The 20,385-nt window shown below is 49.4% G+C and overlaps 1 protein-coding gene across 1 annotated transcript in view; it reads right to left on the reverse strand.

Annotated features, from left to right (window-relative positions):
- Positions 1-20,385, reverse strand: part of XPO6 (exportin 6) — a 92,140-nt gene that overhangs the window by 39,967 nt on the left and 31,788 nt on the right. Inside the window, exon 7 of the mRNA XM_063934774.1 lies at positions 19,327-19,822. Within this exon, the coding sequence (XP_063790844.1) occupies positions 19,327-19,822 (496 nt within the window). The remainder of the gene's footprint in view (positions 1-19,326; positions 19,823-20,385) is intronic.

The raw sequence follows: 20,385 nt of genomic DNA on the forward strand, positions 1-20,385 counted from the left end.
TAATAACCCAGTTAACGGTATGATAACAATGGAGCCTCTGAACAGATGGCTCCCAACAATAACCCGATTAGTTAACAATAACTATTTACAAGTATTGCAGACAATCCGCACTTGGGATGGGCGCCCAGCATCCACTACGGATTACGAGAAATAGAATTACCGGTGAGTAAATTCTTATTTTCTCTGACGTCCTAGTGGATGCTGGGGACTCCGTAAGGACCATGGGAATTATACCAAAGCTCCCAAACGGGCGGGAGAGTGCGGATGACTCTGCAGCACCGAATGAGCAAACTCTAGGTCCTCCTCAGCCAGGGTGTCAAATTTGTAAAACTTAGCAAAAGTGTTAGACCCTGACCAAGTAGCCGCTCGGCAAACTTGCAGTGCCGAGAACACTCGGGCAGCCGCCCAAGATGAACCCACCTTCCTTGTGGAATGGGCTTTTACAGATTTAGGCTGCGGTAGTCTTACCGCAGAATGCGCAAGCTGAATTGTGCTACAAATCCAGCGCGCAATAGTCTGCTTAGAAGCAGGAGCACCCAGCTTGTTGGGTGCATACAGGATAAACAGCGAGTCAGTTTTCCTGACACTAGCCGTCCTGGAAACATAAATTTTCAGGGCCCTGACTACGTCCAGTAACTTGGAATCCTCCAAGTCCCTAGTAGCCGCAGGCACCACAATAGGTTGGTTCAAGTGAAAAGCTGATACCACCTTCGGGAGAAACTGAGGACGAGTCCTCAACTCTGCCCTATCCATATGGAAAATCAGATAAGGGCTTTTACAAGACAAAGCCGCCAATTCTGATACACGCCTGGCCGAAGCCAGGGCCAACAGCATGACCACTTTCCACGCGAGATATTTAAAATCCACGGTTTTAAGTGGCTCAAACCAATGTGATTTTAGGAACTCCAAAACCACATTGAGATCCCAAGGTGCCACTGGGGGCACAAAAGGAGGCTGAATATGCAGAACTCCTTTGACAAATGTCTGAACTTCAGGCAGTGAAGCCAGTTCTTTCTGGAAGAAAATCGACAGAGCCGAAATCTGGACCTTAATGGACCCCAATTTGAGGTCCAACGTCACCCCTGCTTGCAGGAAATGCAGGAATTGACCCAGTTGAAATTCCTCCGTTGGGGCCTTCCTGGCCTCACACCAAGCAACATATTTCCGCCAAATGCGGTGATAATGTTTTGCAGTGACATCCTTCCTGGCTTTGATCAGGGTAGGGATGACTTCCTCCGGAATGCCTTTTTCCTTCAGGATCCGGTGTTCAACCGCCATGCCGTCAAACGCAGCCGCGGTAAGTCTTGGAACAGGCAGGGCCCCTGCTGCAGCAGGTCCCGCCTTAGCGGTAGAGGCCATGGGTACTCTGAAAGCATCTCTTGGAAGTTCCAGGTACCAAGCCCTTCTTGGCCAATCCGGAACCACGAGTATAGTTCTCACTCCTCCCCTTCGTATTATTCTCAGTACCTTGGGAATGAGAGGTAGAGGAGGAAACACATAAACCGACTGGTACACCCACGGTGTTACTAGAGCGTCCACAGCGATCGCCTGAGGGTCCCTTGACCTGGCGCAATATCTTTTTAGCTTTTTGTTGAGGCGGGACGCCATCATGTCCACCTGTGGTCTTTCCACACGGTTTACCAGCATTTGAAAGACTTCTGGATGAAGTCCCCATTCTCCCGGGTGGAGGTCGTGCCTGCTGAGGAAGTCTGCTTCCCAGTTGTCCACTCCCGGAATCAACACTGCTGCCAGTGCTAACACGTGATTTTCCGCCCATCGGAGAATCCTTGTGGCTTCTGCCATTGCCCTCCTGCTTCTTGTGCCGCCCTGTCTGTTACATGGGCGACCGCCATGATGTTGTCTGATTGGATCAGTACCGGCTGGTTTTGAAGTAGGGGTCTTGCTTGGCTTAGGGCATTGTAAATGGCTCTTAGCTCCAGAATATTTATGTGAAGTGAAATCTCCTGATTTGACCACAGTCCCTGGAAATTTCTTCCTCGTGTGACCGCTCCCCAGCCCCGAAGGCTGGCATCCGTGGTCACCAGGACCCAGTCCTGTATTCCGAATCTGCGGCCCTCTAGTAGACGAGCCCTCTGCAGCCACCACAGTAGTGACACCCTGGTCCTTGCTGACAGGGTTATCCGCTGCTGCATCTGGAGATGCGACCCGGACCATTCGTCCAACAAGTCCCACTGGAAAATTCTTGCATGGAACCTTCCGAATGGAATTGCTTCGTACGAAGCTACCATTTTTCCCAGGACTCGCGTGCATTGATGTACCGACACCTATCCCGGTTTTAGGAGGTTTCTGACTATAGATGACAACTCCTCGGCTTTTTCCACTGGAAGAAACACTTTTTTCTGGTCTGTGTCAAGAATCATTCCCAGGAACAGAAGACGTGTTGTCGGGACCAGCTGTGACTTTGGGATATTGAGAATCCAGCCGTGCTGCTGCAGCACTTCCCGAGAAAGTGCTACCCCCACTAACAACTGTTCCTTGGACCTTGCCTTTATCAGGAGATCGTCCAAGTACGGGATAATTAAAACCCCCTTCTTCCGAAGGAGTATCATCATTTCGGCCATTACCTTGGTAAAGACCCTCGGTGCCGTGGATAACCCAAACGGCAGCGTCTGGAACTGATAGTGACAGTCCTGTACCACAAACCTGAGGTACTCCTGGTGAGGAGGGTAAATGGGGACATGCAGGTAGGCATCCTTGATGTCCAGGGAGACCATGTAATCCCCCTCGTCCAGGCTCGCAATAACCGCCCTGAGCGATTCCATCTTGAACTTGAATCTTTTGATATAAGTGTTCAAGGATTTTAAATTTCTCTGACATCCTAGTGGATGCTGGGGACTCCGTCAGGACCATGGGGAATAGCGGCTCCGCAGGAGACAGGGCACAAAATTTAAAAGTTTGACCACTAGGTGGTGTGTACTGGCTCCTCCCCCTATGACCCTCCTCCAAGCCTCAGTTAGGTTTTTGTGCCCGTCCGAGCAGGGTGCAATCTAGGTGGCTCTCATAAAGAGCTGCTTAGAGTAAAAGTTTTGATAGTTTTATTATTTTCAGTGAGTCCTGCTGGCAACAGGCTCACTGCAACGAGGGACCTAGGGGAGAAGAAGTGAACTCACCTGCGTGCAGGATGGATTTGCTTCTTAGGCTACTGGACACTAGCTCCAGAGGGACGATCACAGGTACAGCCTGGATGCGTCACCGGAGCCGCGCCGCCGACCCCCTTGCAGATGCCGAAGTAAGAAGAGGTCCAGAAACCGGCGGCTGAAGGCTTTTCAGTCTTCATGAGGTAGCGCACAGCACTGCAGCTGTGCGCCATTGCGCTCAGGCACACTTCACACCGGCGGTCACTGAGGGTGCAGGGCGCTGGGGGAGGCGCCCTGGGCAGCAATGTTAATACCTTTCTGGCTAAAAAGAATACATCACATATAGTCCATGAGGCTATATGGATGTATTTCACCCCTGCCAGGTCTCAGAAAAACCGGGAGAAGAGCCCGCCGGAATAGGGGGCGGGGCCTATCTCCTCAGCACACAGCGCCATTTTCCTACACAGCTCCGCTGCTAGGAAGGCTCCCAGGCTCTCCCCTGCACTGCACTACAGAAACAGGGTAAAAAACAGAGAGGGGGGGCATTTTTTGGCGATATTATATATATTTAAGCAGCTATAAGGAAACAACACTTATATAAGGTTGTTTCTATAGAATTATAGCGCTTTGGTGTGTGCTGGCAAACTCTCCCTCTGTCTCCCCAAAGGGCTAGTGGGGTCCTGTCTTCTATCAGAGCATTCCCTGTGTGTCTGCTGTGTGTCGGTACGTGTGTGTCGACATGTATGAGGACGATGTTGGTGTGGAGGCGGAGCAATTGCCGGTAATGGTGATGTCACCCCCTAGGGAGTCGACACCGGAATGGATGGCTTTGTTTATGGAATTACGTGATAATGTCAGCACGCTGCAAAAGTCGGTTGACGACATGAGACGACCGGCAAACCAGTTAGTACCTGTACAGGCGTCTCAAACACCGTCAGGGGCTGTAAAACGCCCTTTGCCTCAGTCGGTCGACACAGACCCAGACACGGACACCGAATCTAGTGTCGACGGTGAAGAAACGAACGTATTTTCCAGTAGGGCCACACGTTATATGATCACGGCAATGAAGGAGGCTTTGCATATCTCTGATACTGCAAGTACCACAAAAAGGGGTATTATGTGGGGTCTGAAAAAACTACCTGTAGTTTTTCCTGAATCAGAGGAATTGAATGACGTGTGTGATGAAGCGTGGGTTACCCCTGATAAAAAACTGCTAATTTCAAAGAAGTTATTGGCGTTATACCCTTTCCCGCCAGAGGTTAGGGCGCGCTGGGAAACACCCCCTAGGGTGGACAAGGCGCTCACACGTTTATTCAAACAAGTGGCGTTACCGTCTCCTGATACGGCCGCCCTCAAGGATCCAGCTGATAGGAGGCTGGAAAATACTCTAAAAAGTATATACACACATACTGGTGTTATACTGCGACCAGCAATCGCCTCAGCCTGGATGTGCAGTGCTGGGGTGGCTTGGTCGGATTCCCTGACTGAAAATATTGATACCCTGGATAGGGACAGTATTTTATTGACTATAGAGCAATTAAAGGATGCATTCCTTTATATGCGAGATGCACAGAGGGATATCTGCACTCTGGCATCAAGAGTAAGTGCGATGTCCATATCTGCCAGAAGAAGTCTATGGACACGACAGTGGTCAGGCGATGCGGATTCCAAACGGCATATGGAAGTATTGCCGTATAAAGGGGAGGAATTATTTGGGGTCGGTCTATCGGATTTGGTAGCCACGGCAACAGCCGGGAAGTCCACCTTTTTACCTCAAGTCCCCTCCCAGCAGAAAAAGACACAGTCTTTTCAGCCGCAGTCCTTTCGTTCCTATAAGAACAAGCGAGCAAAAGGACATTCATATTTGCCCCGAGGCAAAGGAAAGGATAAGAGACTGCAGCAAGCAGCCCCTTCCCAGGAGCAGAAGTCCTCCCCGGCTTCTGCAAAAGCCTCAGCATGACGCTGGGACCTTACAAGCGGACTCAGGGGCGGTGGGGGGAAGCCTCAAGAATTTCAGCGCACAGTGGGCTCACTCGCAGGTGGACCCCTGGATCCTGCAGGTAGTATCTCAGGGTTACAGGTTGGAATTCGAGAAGTCTCCCCCTCGCCGGTTCCTAAAATCTGCTTTGCCAACGTCTCCCTCAGACAGGGCGACGGTATTGGAAGCCATTCACAAGCTGTATTCTCAGCAGGTGATAATCAAGGTACCCCTTCTACAACAGGGAAAGGGGTATTACTCCACGCTATTTGTGGTACCGAAGCCGGACGGCTCGGTAAGACCTATTCTAAATCTGAAATCTCTGAACCTGTACATACAAAAATTCAAGTTCAAGATGGAGTCACTCAGAGCAGTGATAGCGAATCTGGAAGAAGGGGATTTTATGGTGTCCTTGGACACCAAGGATGCTTACCTTCATGTCCCAATTTGCCCTTCACACCAAGGGTACCTCAGGTTCGTGGTACAAAACTGTCATTATCAGTTTCAGATGCTGCCGTTTGGATTGTCCACGGCACCCAGGGTCTTTACCAAGGTAATGGCCGAAATGATGATCCTTCTTCGAAGAGAAGGCGTATTAATTATCCCTTACTTGGACGATCTCCTGATAAGGGCAAGATCCAGAGAACAGCTGGAGGTCGGAGTAGCACTAACTCAAGTAGTGCTCCAACAGCACGGGTGGATTCTGAATTTTCCAAAATCCCAACTGATCCCGTCGACACGTCTGCTGTTCCTAGGGATGATTCTGGACACTGTTCAGAAAAAGGTATTTCTTCCGGAGGAGAAAGCCAGGGAGTTATCCGAACTCGTCAGGAACCTCCTAAAACCAGGGACAGTGTCTGTGCATCAATGCACAAGAGTCCTGGGAAAAATGGTGGCTTCTTACGAAGCGATTCCATTCGGCAGATTCCATGCACGAAGGTCACACAAGGAAGAAACTTCCAGGGCGTGTGGTCAAGCCTGGAAACGTCTCAACATAAATATACTGGAACTAAGAGCAATCTACAATGCTCTAAGCCTGGCAAACCCTCTGCTTCAGGGTCAGCCGGTGTTGATCCAGTCGGACAACATCACGGCAGTCGCCCACGTAAACAGACAGGGCGGCACAAGAAGCAGGAGGGCAATGGCAGAGGCTGCAAGGATTCTTCGCTGGGCGGAAAATCATGTGATAGCACTGTCAGCAGTGTTCATCCCGGGAGTGGACAACTGGGAAGCAGACTTCCTCAGCAGACACGATCTTCACCCGGGAGAGTGGGGACTTCATCCAGAAGTCTTCCACATGATTGTAGTCCATTGGGAAAGACCAATGGTGGACATGATGGCGTCCCGCCTCAACAAAAAACTGGACAGGTATTGCGCCAGGTCAAGAGACCCTCAGGCAATAGCTGTGGACGCTCTGGTAACACCATGGGTGTACCAGTCAGTGTATGTGTTTCCTCCTCTGCCTCTCATACCCAAGGTACTGAGAATTATACGGCAAAGGGGAGTAAGAACAATACTAGTGGCTCCGGACTGGCCAAGAAGTACCCGGAACTTCAGGAGATGCTCACGGAAGATCCGTGGCCTCTACCTCTAAGAAGGGATCTGCTTCAGCAGGGACCGTGTCTATTCCAAGACTTACCGCGGCTGCGTTTGACGGCATGGCGGTTGAACGCCGGATCCTAAGGGAAAAAGGCATTCCGGAAGAGGTCATCCCTACCCTGGTCAAAGCCAGGAAGGAGGTGACTGCACAACATTATCACCGCATTTGGAGAAAATATGTTGCATGGTGTGAGGCCAGGAAGGCCCCGACAGAGGAATTTCAACTGGGTCGATTCCTACATTTCCTGCAAACAGGATTATCTATGGGCCTCAAATTAGGGTCCATTAAGGTTCAAATTTCGGCCCTGTCGATTTTCTTCCAGAAAGAATTGGCTTCAGTTCCTGAAGTCCAGACTTTTGTAAAAGGAGTACTACATATACAGCCCCCGGTTGTGCCCCCAGTGGCACCGTGGGATCTCAATGTAGTTTTGGATTTTCTCAAATCCCATTGGTTTGAGCCACTCAAATCGGTAGATTTGAAATATCTTACATGGAAAGTAACCATGCTACTGGCCCTGGCTTCAGCCAGGAGAGTGTCGGAATTGGCGGCTTTATCGTATAAAAGCCCATATCTGATTTTCCATTCGGACAGGGCAGAATTGAGGACGCGTCCTCATTTTCTGCCTAAGGTGGTATCAGCGTTTCACCTGAACCAGCCTATTGTGGTGCCTGCGGCTACTAGCGATTTGGAGGATTCCAAGTTGCTGGACGTTGTCAGAGCATTGACAATATATATTTCAAGGACGGCTGGAGTCAGAAAATCTGACTCGCTGTTTATACTGTATGCACCCAACAAGCTGGGTGCTCCTGCTTCTAAGCAGACGATTGCTCGTTGGATTTGTAGCACAATTCAACTGGCACATTCTGTGGCAGGCCTGCCACAGCCTAAATCTGTCAATGCCCACTCCACAAGGAAGGTGGGCTCATCTTGGGCGGCTGCCCGAGGGGTCTCGGCATTACAACTCTGCCGAGCAGCTACGTGGTCAGGGGAGAACACGTTTGTAAAATTCTACAAATTTGATACCCTGGCTAAGGAGGACCTGGAGTTCTCTCATTCGGTGCTGCAGAGTCATCCGCACTCTCCCGCCCGTTTGGGAGCTTTGGTATTATCCCCATGGTCCTGACGGAGTCCCCAGCATCCACTAGGACGTCAGAGAAAATAAGAATTTACCCACCGGTAATTCTATTTCTCGTAGTCCGTAGTGGATGCTGGGCGCCCATCCCAAGTGCGGATTGTCTGCAATACTTGTACATAGTTATTGTTACAAAAAAAATCGGGTTGTTTATTGTTGTGAGCCATCTTTTCAGAGGCTCCTACGTTATCATACTGTTAACTGGGTTCAGATCACAAGTTGTACGGTGTGATTGGTGTGGCTGGTATGAGTCTTACCCGGGATTCAAAATCTTTCCTTATTGTGTACGCTCGTCCGGGCACAGTATCCTAACTGAGGCTTGGAGGAGGGTCATAGGGGGAGGAGCCAGTACACACCACCTAGTGGTCAAACTTTTACATTTTGTGCCCTGTCTCCTGCGGAGCCGCTATTCCCCATGGTCCTGACGGAGTCCCCAGCATCCACTACGGACTACGAGAAATAGAATTACCGGTGAGTAAATTCTTATTTTAAGATGGGTCTCAACGAACCGTCCGGTTTCGGTACCACAAACATTGTGGAATAGTAACCCTTTCCTTGTTGAAGGAGGGGTACCTTGACAATCACTTGCTGTGAATATAGTTTTTGGATAGCCACCAACACTGCCTCCCTGGCAGAGGGAGTTGCTGGTAAGGCAGATGATTTTAGGAAACGGCGGGGGGGAGACGTCTCGAATTCCAGCCTGTACCCCTGAGATCCTACTTGAAGGGTCCAGGGATCCACCTGTGAGAGAGCCCACTGTGCGCTGAAATTTCTGAGACGGGCCCCTACCGTCCCCGGGTCCGCCTGTGGAGCCCCAGCGTCATGCTGTGGACTTACCGGACGCGGGGGAGGACTTCTGCTCTTGGGAACTGGCTGTATGCTGCAGCTTTTTCCCTCTACCTTTGCCTCTCGGCAGAAAGGATGCGCCTCGAGCCCTCTTGTGTTTATGGGGCCGAAAGGACTGTACTTGATAATACGGTGCTTTCTTTTGCTGTGGAGTAGCCTGTAGCAAAAATGTCGATTTCCCAGCCGTAGCTGTGGAAACGAGGTCTGAAAGACCATCCCCAAACAGTTCCATCCCCCTATAAGGCAAAACTTCCATGTGCCTTTTTGAATCGGCATCCCCTGACCACTGCCGAGTCCATAACCCCCTTCTGGCGGCGATGGACATTGCGCTTATTTTTGATGCCAGCCGGCAAATATCCCTCTGTGCATCACGCATGTATAAGACAGCGTCTTTTATATGCTCTATTGTCAGCAAAATATTGTCCCTATCCATGGTATCAATATTATCCGACAGGGAATCTGACCACGCAGCAGCACTGCACATCCATGCCGATGCAATCGCTGGTCGCAATATAATGCCCGTGTGTGTATATATAGCTTTAAGGGTAGCCTCCTGCTTTCTATCAGCAGGTTCCTTCAGGGCGGCCGTATCCGGAGACGGTAGTGCCACCTTTTTTGATAAACGTGTAAGCGCTTTATCTACCCTAGGGGGTATTTCCCAACGTGACCTATCCTTTGGCGGGAAAGGGTATGCTGCCAATAACCGTTTAGAAATTATCAATTTCTTATCGGGGGAAGTCCACGTTTCCTCACACACCTCATTTAATTCCTCAGATGCAGGAAAAACTACTGGTAGTTTTTTCTCACCAAACAGAATACCCTTTTTTGTGGTACCTGGGGTACTATCAGAGATGTGTAATAAATTTTTCATTGCCTCAATCATGTAACGGGTGGTCCTCTTGGAAGGTACACTAGTCTCATCGTCGTAGACACTGGAGTCGGTATCCGTGTCAACATCTGTGTCTGCCATCTGAGGTAGCATGCGTTTTAGAGCCCCTGATGACATTTGAGACGCTTGGACAGGCACAAGCTGAGTAGCCGGCTGTCCTATGTCGTCAAACCTTTTATGTAAGGAGCTGACACTGTCACGTAATTACTTCCATAAGTCCATCCACACAGGTGTCGACCCCGCAGGGGGTGACATCACATTCACAGGCATTTGCTCTGCCTCCACATCATTATCCTCATCATACATGTCGACACAGCAGTACAGACACACAGCACACACACAGGGAATGCTCTGACAGAGGACAGGACCCCACAAAGCCCTTTGGGGAGACAGAGGGAGAGTATGCCAGCACACACCAGAGCGCTATATACAACAGGGATATCACCTATAAAGAGTGTTTTCCCTTATAGCTGCATTATATTACTATACTGCGCCTAATTTTGTGCCCCCCCTCTCTTTTTTACCCTTTCTGTAGTGCAGGACTGCAGGGGAGAGCCAGGGAGCGATCCTTCCAGCGGAGCTGTGAGGGAAAATGGCGCCAGTGTGCTGAGGGAGATGGCTCCGACCCTTTTTCGGCGGGCTTTCTCCCGCTGTTTGTGTAACTCTGGCAGGGGTAATTTACACCTATATAGCCTCTGGGGCTATATATGGTGTCAGTTTTGCCAGCCAAGGTGTTAATATTGCTGCTCAGGGCGCCCCCCCCAGCGCCCTGCACCCATCAGTGACCGGAGTGTGTGGTGTGCATGAGGAGCAATGGCGCACAGCTGCAGTGCTGTGCGCTACCTTGGAGAAGACAGAAGTCTTCAGCCGCCGATTTTCCGGACACTTCTTGCTTCTGGCTCTGTAAGGGGGACGGCGGCGCGGCTCCGGGACCGGACGACGAGGTCGGGTCCTGTGTGCGATCCCTCTGGAGCTAATGGTGTCCAGTAGACTAAGAAGCCCAAGCTACCACCAGTTAGGTAGGTTCGCTTCATCTCCCCTTAGTCCCTCATTGCAGTGAGCCTGTTGCCAGCAGGTCTCACTGTAAAATAAAAAACCTAAACTATACTTTCTTTCTAGGAGCTCAGGAGAGCCCCTAGTGTGCATCCAGCTCAGCCGGGCACAGAAATCTAACTGAGGTCTGGAGGAGGGTCATAGGGGGAGGAGCCAGTGCACACCAGATAGTCCTAAATCTTTCTTTAGATGTGCCCAGTCTCATGCGGAGCCGCTATTCCCCATGGTCCTTACGGAGTCCCCAGCATCCACTAGGACGTCAGAGAAATAATATATATATATATATATATATATATATATATATATATATATATATATATATATATACATATATATACACACATACATATATATATATATATATATATATATATATATATATACACACACACACATATATACATACATACACATATACATATATATATATATATATATATATATATACACACACACACATATATACATACATACACATACATATATATATATATACATATACACACACATATATACATATATATACACATATATACACATATATACATATACACATACTGGTTGAGTATCCCTTATCCAAAATCACTAGCTAGCTATCTTTCCTGCTCCTTTGCATTGCTGCATAGCCCAAAGATACGGTTTCATCTCAATGACTTGGGTATTACCATTGGCTGCACCTGTATTATGTGGCATTTATGCAATGTTTCCTTATTTCACAGTCCGCTCTGCGCATTCCTCCGTTTAACGGCACAGAGACGAAGAACCGTGCATGACGCGTAGTATACCAGCTCAGGCAGCAGACAGTCCAACTGCAGGACCCTGGCCTGTATCTTAACGATGTCCTGCGCTCATCCAGGAAGACAGATAGAACATTTACATTTCACCAAGTGTTAAATCAGGCTGCGACCCAGGAGAACGGAAGCACAAATTATTTCTCAGTATCATTGTCCTATGCCGAGATCTAAAATGAAACGGTCAGGGATCTTTGAAGACCATCCTCTGGGGCTTTAGCCCTCAGAGAAGATCCCAATGGAAACACCAAAATAGAAGGGATTGACGAATTCTCCCCCAGCAGTCCTGAGGAGGACATGGCTTTGCAGAAGGGGAATAAGCAGCCACAGCCGCTAATAAGAATTCATCACGGTCAGTGATGGAATTCGCACAAGCAGGCTGTACTTGGTTGACCTGGCCAGATAAGAGCGGGCAAGCCAGACTAAGAACAGCGGCCAGACCATGAGAGAGGGCGGTTACATCAACCGCTCCCTTCTCGCGCTCAGAATATGCATGACGTGCTGCGCGACAGACCAGTGCCCATATAAACTAGTACGACAGAAAGCTGACCTGGCTGCTAAAGGGTGCGCTGAGCAGCAAAAGCAGTATGGTCATGGTGGCACATGTCAGCACTGCAGTCAGTGCATCCGGAGACTTCTGTAGCACACTGACCTATGGGACCATCAAAACACGGGTGGAGAAGAACTGTATCTGCAGTCCCCCCCCCCCCCTCCCCACCCCCATGAACTTGGGGTAACAGCTGAAACAAATAGCTGCCTAAAGACACTTCACCCTCAGAGCCAGACCTTAAGAGCAAAGCGTCCACAACCAAGGACATTGGTGTTATGACGTGCACTATGGTTCTGCAGCAGAAATTGCCCCCTGTTGTCTCTATCCAAAACCTGGCTGCATCTGATGTGGAGAGCCACCATGACTGCGCCTCCCACACTATCCCTTATGGTGACAGAGAAGACAAACGGACACTAAAATGTAATGGCACAGAGATAAAGAACCACGCCTGATGCGTATTACACCAGTTCGGGCAGCAGAACACTCAAATTTTAAATGAGCGGCAATTATCTAAGCTGGGAGCCCCGGACCATAGGAATACCGTGGGCCGTACTGAGGACATTGCTATTATGAGTCACACCACAGGTTCACTGCACAACGCGCCCCCTGTAGTGCTTATGGCAAGGAGTCACCTGGCTGCACCTGTGGCGGACAAGAAAATAAGATTTTACTCACCGGTAAATCTATTTCTCGTAGTCCGTAGTGGATGCTGGGAACTCCGTAAGGACCATGGGGAATAGCGGGCTCCGAAGGAGGCTGGGCACTCTAGAAAGATTTATGACTACCTGGTGTGCACTGGCTCCTCCCACTATGACCCTCCTCCAAGCCTCAGTTAGGACACCGTGCCCGGACGAGCAGACATAATAAGGAAGGATTTAGAATCCCGGGTAAGACTCTTACCAGCCACACCAATCACACCGTATAACTCGTGATACTATATCCAGTTTGACAGTATGAAAACAACTGAGCCTCTCAATAGATGGCTCAACAATAACCCTTTAGTTAGGCAATAACTATATACAAGTATTGCAGACAATCCGCACTTGGGATGGGCGCCCAGCATCCACTACGGACTACGAGAAATAGATTTACCGGTGAGTAAAATCTTATTTTCTCTGACGTCCTAGTGGATGCTGGGAACTCCGTAAGGACCATGGGGATTATACCAAAGCTCCCAAACGGGCGGGAGAGTGCGGGTGACTCTGCAGCACCGAAAGAGAACTCCAGGTCCTCCTCAGCCAGGGTATCAATTTTGTAGAATTTTGCAAACGTGTTTGCCCCTGACCAAGTAACAGCTCGGCAAAGTTGTAAAGCCGAGACCCCTCGGTCAGCCGCCCAAGATGAGCCCACCTTCCCTGTGGAATGGGCTTTCACTGATTTAAGATGCGGCAGTCCAGCCGCAGAATGCGCCTGCTGAATCGTGTCACAGATCCAGCGAGCGATAGGCTGCTTAGAAGCAGGAGCACCCAGCCTGTTGGGTGCATACAGGATAAATAGCGAGTCAATTTTCCTGACTCTAGCCGTCCTGGAAACATAATTTTTCAAGGCCCTGATTACGTCCAGTAACTTGGAATCCTCCAAGTCCCTAGTAGCCGCAGGCACCACAATAGGTTGTTTCAAGGGAAAACCTGATACCACCTTAGGGAGAAACTGGGGACGAGTCCTCAACTCTGCCCTATCCATATGGAAAATCAGATAAGGACTTTTATATAACAAAGCCGCCAATTCTGATACACGCCTGGCCGAAGCCAAGGCCAATAACATGACCACTTTCCGCGTGAGATATTTTAGATCCACGGTTTTTAGTGGTTCAAACCAATGTGATTTTAAGAAACTCAACACCACGTTGAGATCCCAAGGTGCCACTGGAGGCACAACCGGGGGCTGAATATGCAGCACTCCTTTCACAATGTCTGAACTTCAGGTTCTGGAAGAAAATCGACAGAGCCGAGATCTGTATCTTAATGGAGCCTAATTTTAGGCCCATAGACACTCCTGCTTGTAGGAAATGCAGAAATCGATCTAGTTGAAATTCCTCTGTTGGGGCCTTTTGTGGCCTCACACCAAGCAACATATTTCCGCCATATGCGGTGATAATGTTTTGCAGTTACATCTTTCCTGGCTTGAATCAGCGTAGGAATGACTTCCTCCGGAATGCCCTTTTCCTTTAGGATCCGGCGTTCAACCGCCATGCCATCAAAACGTAGCCGCGGTAAGTCTTGGAACAGACAGGGCCCCTGCTGCAGCAGGTCCTGTCTGAGCGGCAGAGGCCATGGGTCCTCTGATATAATTTCTTGAAGTTCTGGGTACCAGGCTCTTCTTGGCCAATCCTGAACCACGAGTATCGTTCTTACTCCTCGCCTTCTTATTATTCTCAGTACCTTTGGTATGAGAGGCAGAGGGGGGGAACACATAAACCGACTGGTACACCCACGGTGTTACCAGAGCGTCCACAGCTATCGCCTGAAGGTCCCTTGACCTGGCGCAATATCTTTTATAGCTTTTTGTTGAGGCGGGACGCCTTCATGTCCACCTGTGGCCTTTCCCAATGGTGTACAATCCTTTGGAAGACTTCTGGATGAAGTCCCCACTCTCTCGGGTGGAAGTCGTGTCTGCTGAGAAGATCTGCTTCCCAGTTGTCCACTCCGGGAATGAACACTGCTGACAGTGCTAACACATGATTTTCCGCCCATCGGAGAATCCTTGTGGCTTCTGCCATCGCCATCCTGCTTCTTGTGCCGCCCTGTTGGTTTACATGGGCGACTGCCGTGATGTTGTCCGATTGGATCAGGACCGGCCGGTTTTGAAGCAGAGGCCTTGCCTGACTCAGGGCATTGTAAATGGCCCTCAGTTCCAGAATATTTATGTAGGGAAGTCACCTGACTTGACCAAAGTCCCTGGAAGCTTCTTCCCTGTGTGACTGCCCCCCAGCCTCAAAGGCTGGCATCCATGGTCACTAGGACCTAGTCCTGTATGTCGAACCTGCGGCCCTCTTGAAGATGGGCACTCTGCAGCCACTACAGTAGAGATACCCTGGTTCTTGGAGACAGGGTTATCAGCCTAATGCATCTAAAGATGCGACCCGGACCACTTGTCTAACAGGTCCCCCAGAAAAGTTCTTGTATGGAACCTGCCGAATGGGATTGCTTCGTAGGAAGCTAACATTTTTCCCAAGACTCGCGTGCAATGATGCACAGATAGCTGTTTTGGCTTCAGGAGGTCTCTGACTAGAGATGACAGCTCCTTGGCTTTCTCCACCGGGAGAAACACTTATTTCTGGTCTGTGTCCAGAACCATCCCCAGGAACAGTAGACGTGTCGTAGGAACCAGCTGTGACTCTGGACTGTTTAGAATCCAACCGTGCTGTTGTAGCACTTTCCAAAATAGTGCTACCCCGACTAGCAACTGCTCCTTGGACCTCGCCCTTATAAGGAGATTGTCCAAGTACGGGATAATTAAAACTCCCCTTTTTTGAAGGAGTATCATCATTCCGGCCATTACCTTGGTAACACCCTCGGTGCCATGTACAGTCCAACCGGCAGAGTCTGGACTTGGTAATGGTAATCCTGTACCACAAATCTGAGGTACTCCTGACGAGGATAGTAAATAGGGACATGCAGGTAAGCATCCTTAAAATACCGGGATACCATGTAATCCCCCTCGTCCAGGCTTGCAATAACCGCCCTGAGCGATTCCATCTTGAACTTGAATTTTTTATGCATGTGTTCAAGGATTTTAAATATAAAGAAGGGTCACACCGAACCATGCGGTTTCGGTACCCCAACCCGTGTGGAATAGTAACCCCGTCCTTGTTGAAGTAGGGGCACCTTAAGTATTACCTGCTGGGAATACAGCTTATTAATTGCCTCTAGCACAGCCTCCCTGCCTGAGGGAGTTGTCGGCAAGGCATATTTGAGGAAATGGCGGGGGGAAGACATCTCGAATTCCAGCTTGTACCCCTGAAATAGTACTTGAATGAAACAGGGATCCACCTGTGAGCGAGCCCACTGATCGCTGAAATTTTTGAGACGGCCCCCCACCGTACCTGGCTACACCTGTGGAGCCCCCGCGTCATGCTGTGGACTCAGAGGAGGCGAGAGAAGAATTATGATTCTGGGAACAGGCTGACTGGTGCAGCTTTTTCCCTCTTCCCTTGTCTTTGTACAGAAAGGAAGCGCCCTTTGACCCGCTTGCTTTTCTGAAGCCAAAAGGACTGTACCTGATAATACAGTGCTTTCTTAATCTGTGAGGAAAACTGAGGTAAAAATATTTCTTCCCAGCTGTTGTTGCGGATACGAGGTCCCAGAGACCATCCCCAAATAATTCCTCACCCTTATCAGGCAGAATCTCTATGCGCCTTTTAAGGTCAGCATCACCTGTCCAGTGACAGGTCTCTAATACCCTCCTGACAGAATGGACATTACATTCATTTTGGATGCCAGCCGGCAAAATATCCCTCTGTGCATCCCTCATATATAAGACGACGTCTTTAATATGTTCTCATGTTAGCAAACTAGTATGTTTGACAGGGTCACCGACCACGCTGCAGCAGCACGATCTGCAGGTCTCAGTCTAGTACCTGAGTGTGTAAATACAGACTTCAGGATAGCCTCCTGCTTTTTATCAACAGGTACCTTCAAAGTGGCCGTTCCTAAAACGGCAGTGCCATCTATTTTGACAACAGTGTGAGCGCCTTATCCACCCTAGGGGATATCTCCCAGCGTAACTTATCCTCTGGCGGGGAAAGGTACGCCATCAGTAACTTTTTAGAAATTACCAGTTTCTTATCAGGGGGAACTTTCACACACTTCATTCACTCATCTGATGGGGGAACAAAACACTGCCTGCTTTTTCTCCCCAAACATAAAAACCCCATTTTTAGAGGTTAATGTCAGAAATGTGTAACACATTATTTTTATTGCCGGGATCAAGTCACGGATGTTCCTAGTGGATTGTGTATATGTCTCAACCTTGTCGACACTGGAGTCAGACTCCGTGTCGACATCTGTGTCTGCCATCTGAATGAGCGGGCGTTTTTGAGCCCCTGATGGCCTTTGAGACGCCTGGGCAGGCACGGGCTGAGAAGCCGGCTGTCCCACAGCTGTTACGTCATCCACCCTTTTATGTAAGGAGTTGACACTGTCGGTTAATACCTTTTACCTAACCATCCACTCTGGTGTCGGCCCCACAGGGGGCGACATCACATTTATCGGCATCTGCTCCGTCACTATATAAGCCTCCTCCTCAAACATGTCGACACAGCTGTACCGACACACCGCACACACACAGGGAATGCTCTGACTGAGGACAGGACCCACAAAGCCCTTTGGGGAGACAGAGAGAGAGTATGCCAGCACACACCAGAGCGCTATATAATGAGGGGATTAACACTATAACTGAGTGAATTTTTCCCCATAGCTGCTTGTATATACAATATTGCGCCTAAATTTAGTGCCCCCCCTCTTTTTTACCCTTTGAGCCTGAAAACTACAGGGGAGAGCCTGGGGAGCTTTCTTCCAGTTGCACTGTGAAGAGAAAATGGCGCCAGTGTGTCTGAGGGAGATAGCTCCGCCCCTTTTCCGTGGCCTATTCTCCCGCTTTTTTCTGGATTCTGGCAGGGGTATTTTCCACATATATAGCCTCTGGGACTATATATTGTGGAGTTTTTGCCAGCCAAGGTGTTTTTATTGCTTCTCAGGGCGCCCCCCCCCAGCGCCCTCAGTGACCGGAGTATGAAGTGTGTATGAGGAGCAATGGCGCACAGCTGCAGTGCTGTGCGCTACCTTGGTGAAGACTGATGTCTTCTGCCACCGTTTTTCCGGACCTCTTCTTGCTTCTGGCTCTGTAAGGGGGACGGCGGCGCGGCTCCGGGACCGAACACCAAGGACTGGGCCTGCGGTCGATCCCTCTGGAGCTAATGGTGTCCAGTAGCCTAAGAAGCCCAATCCGGCTGCAAGCAGGCAGGTTCGCTTCTTCTCCCCTTAGTCCCTCGCTGCAGTGAGCCTGTTGTCAGCAGGTCTCACTGAAAATAAAAAACCTAAATCTATACTTTCTTTCTAAGGGCTCAGGAGAGCCCCTAGTGTGCATCCAACCTCGGCCGGGCACGAAATCTAACTGAGGCTTGGAGGAGGGTCATAGTGGGAGGAGCCAGTGCACACCAGGTAGTCATAAATCTTTCTAGAGTGCCCAGCCTCCTTCGGAGCCCGCTATTCCCCATGGTCCTTACGGAGTTCCCAGCATCCACTAGGACGTCAGAGAAACGTCTGTGCTTCCCTACTCCCCTCCCAAGCCCGGATAAATGGTCCCAAGCCCGGAAAAATGTGAAGAGGTGGGTACTGTCAGAGGCAGCTGGGCCTGTGCTGCACGGCAGATAGGATGACCCGGCGGCGGACGTTTTGCTGCTGATTGCGGCCGTGAACCATATAGTGTGCAACCGTGCAATATATTGTTTAGTCGGTCGTGCCAAGATACACATTGTTTTAGTGTGTACCCAGCTTTATACCTTACATGCGGTTCCCATTTAACGCTCACAAACATAGATCTCACACAGTTCCTATAATAAATGGACTCACGAGATACCCACATCCCTATTCACACTGGCCGCTGCCAACCCCGGAGTGACTCGAGAAGATATCTTGCTCTATAGCAGTAATGGCTAACCTTGACACTCCAACTGTTGTTGAACTACACATACCAGCATGCCTTGCTACAGTTTTGCTATTTGGCCATGCTAAAACTGTTGCAGGGCATGCTGGGATGTGTAGTTCAACAACAGCTGGAGTGTCAAGGGTAGCCATCACTGCTCTATCCATTCAATATCCTTTTGTACCTTTGAAACCCAAGGGAGCCTCTCTACTGTGTGTTACAGCCAATTCATAGATATGGAGGGGGGGGTTTCACTGGGCAGTAACCTACTGCCAAACCGCTTCCCCCGGGCTCATACCTGCTACATCCACACTCCTCACCAACAATGGGGATAACTAGGGTCTACTAATTTGTCATGTTACATAATGGATAAAATGAAACTCCTTAAGGAACGCTTCTCCAGATCTGTGAGGCGGACACGGAACATCCCTTGAAATAATGATGTATTAATATTTCAGCATTAAGCAGTATATGTGAGCTATGTCATTTAGGATGTGAAGAACAGACTTGTAATGAGTTGATCAGTATATAAAACACTGATCATGGCTACACCAATTGTGTTAAAGGGTTTTAAATGGTAAAGAAGCATGTTGCCTTTTCAGATACTTGGGATAAAAGCTCCTCAGTGCTCGTCTATTAAATTAGTCTTCATTTAAGGATTTCCTATTCGGAATACAAATCCGAGAGATCATTACTCCTCCTATCCTGTAGAATAACCAGGGCCCCTGTAACAATCTCTCTTACCTCTCGTCCAGCTCCTCCAGGCGGTTGCGCACACTGTGAGAATTAGTTTCCCGTGTAATCCGCTGTAGGAGGTAGAACGTCTGCTGGCACACACGTAACAGGTACTCCTGGAACTCCAGAGGGACACAATTCTTGCACATCAGTTCATTAATACAAGACATGGCCAAGACGCCCAGTCGGTCGCGCTCTCGCTGAGAGGTGGGCAATGTTAATGGTGGAGGAGGGCTGTTGCTGCCACCGTTATGGGTGACAGAGGAGTTGGGGGTAACAGGAGTCCTTCGTGACCTGGCGTCACAGCCGAGGCGTGCAAAGTGAAAGATTGTGGTAAGCAGCGAGGGGGTGATGCTGGCGGAAAGGGGAATCCAACTGAAGAGGTGAGAGAGGCACTCGAGGGCCAGGGAACAGATGCGCTCACTTTCGGCCTCCAGGCTCGGCGGTGGTTGGCTCAGCTGTTTGGCCAAGGCGGGGGTGTGTACAAGGTTACTGAGGAGGTCATCTGGGAGGGGAAAATGTAAAGAATTAGAATGAGGGAGAGAATAGGTGCAGGGACAGGTAGGGCACAAACAAGCAGATGCACTGAACTGCTATGTAACCGTATCACTGGTTAATCTTGCGTCAGTAAAGCACTGCAGAATATGTATGCGCTATAAAAATAAATAACTGGTAATAAAAATAAGAATTTACTTACCGATAATTCTATTTCTCGGAGTCCGTAGTGGATGCTGGGGTTCCTGAAAGGACCATGGGGAATAGCGGCTCCGCAGGAGACAGGGCACAAAAAAGTAAAGCTTTTACCAGATCAGGTGGTGTGCACTGGCTCCTCCCCCTATGACCCTCCTCCAGACTCCAGTTAGGTACTGTGCCCGGACGAGCGTACACAATAAGGGAGGCAATTTGAATCCCGGGTAAGACTCATACCAGCCACACCAATCACACCGTACAACTTGTGATCTAAACCCAGTTAACAGTATGATAACAGAAAGAGCCTCTTAAAGATGGCTCCTTAACAATATAACCCGAATTTGTTAACAATAACTATGTACAGTATTGCAGATAATC

The sequence above is a fragment of the Pseudophryne corroboree genome, chromosome 7, assembly GCF_028390025.1.
Source record: "Pseudophryne corroboree isolate aPseCor3 chromosome 7, aPseCor3.hap2, whole genome shotgun sequence".
NCBI classification, from domain to species: Eukaryota; Metazoa; Chordata; class Amphibia; order Anura; family Myobatrachidae; genus Pseudophryne; species Pseudophryne corroboree.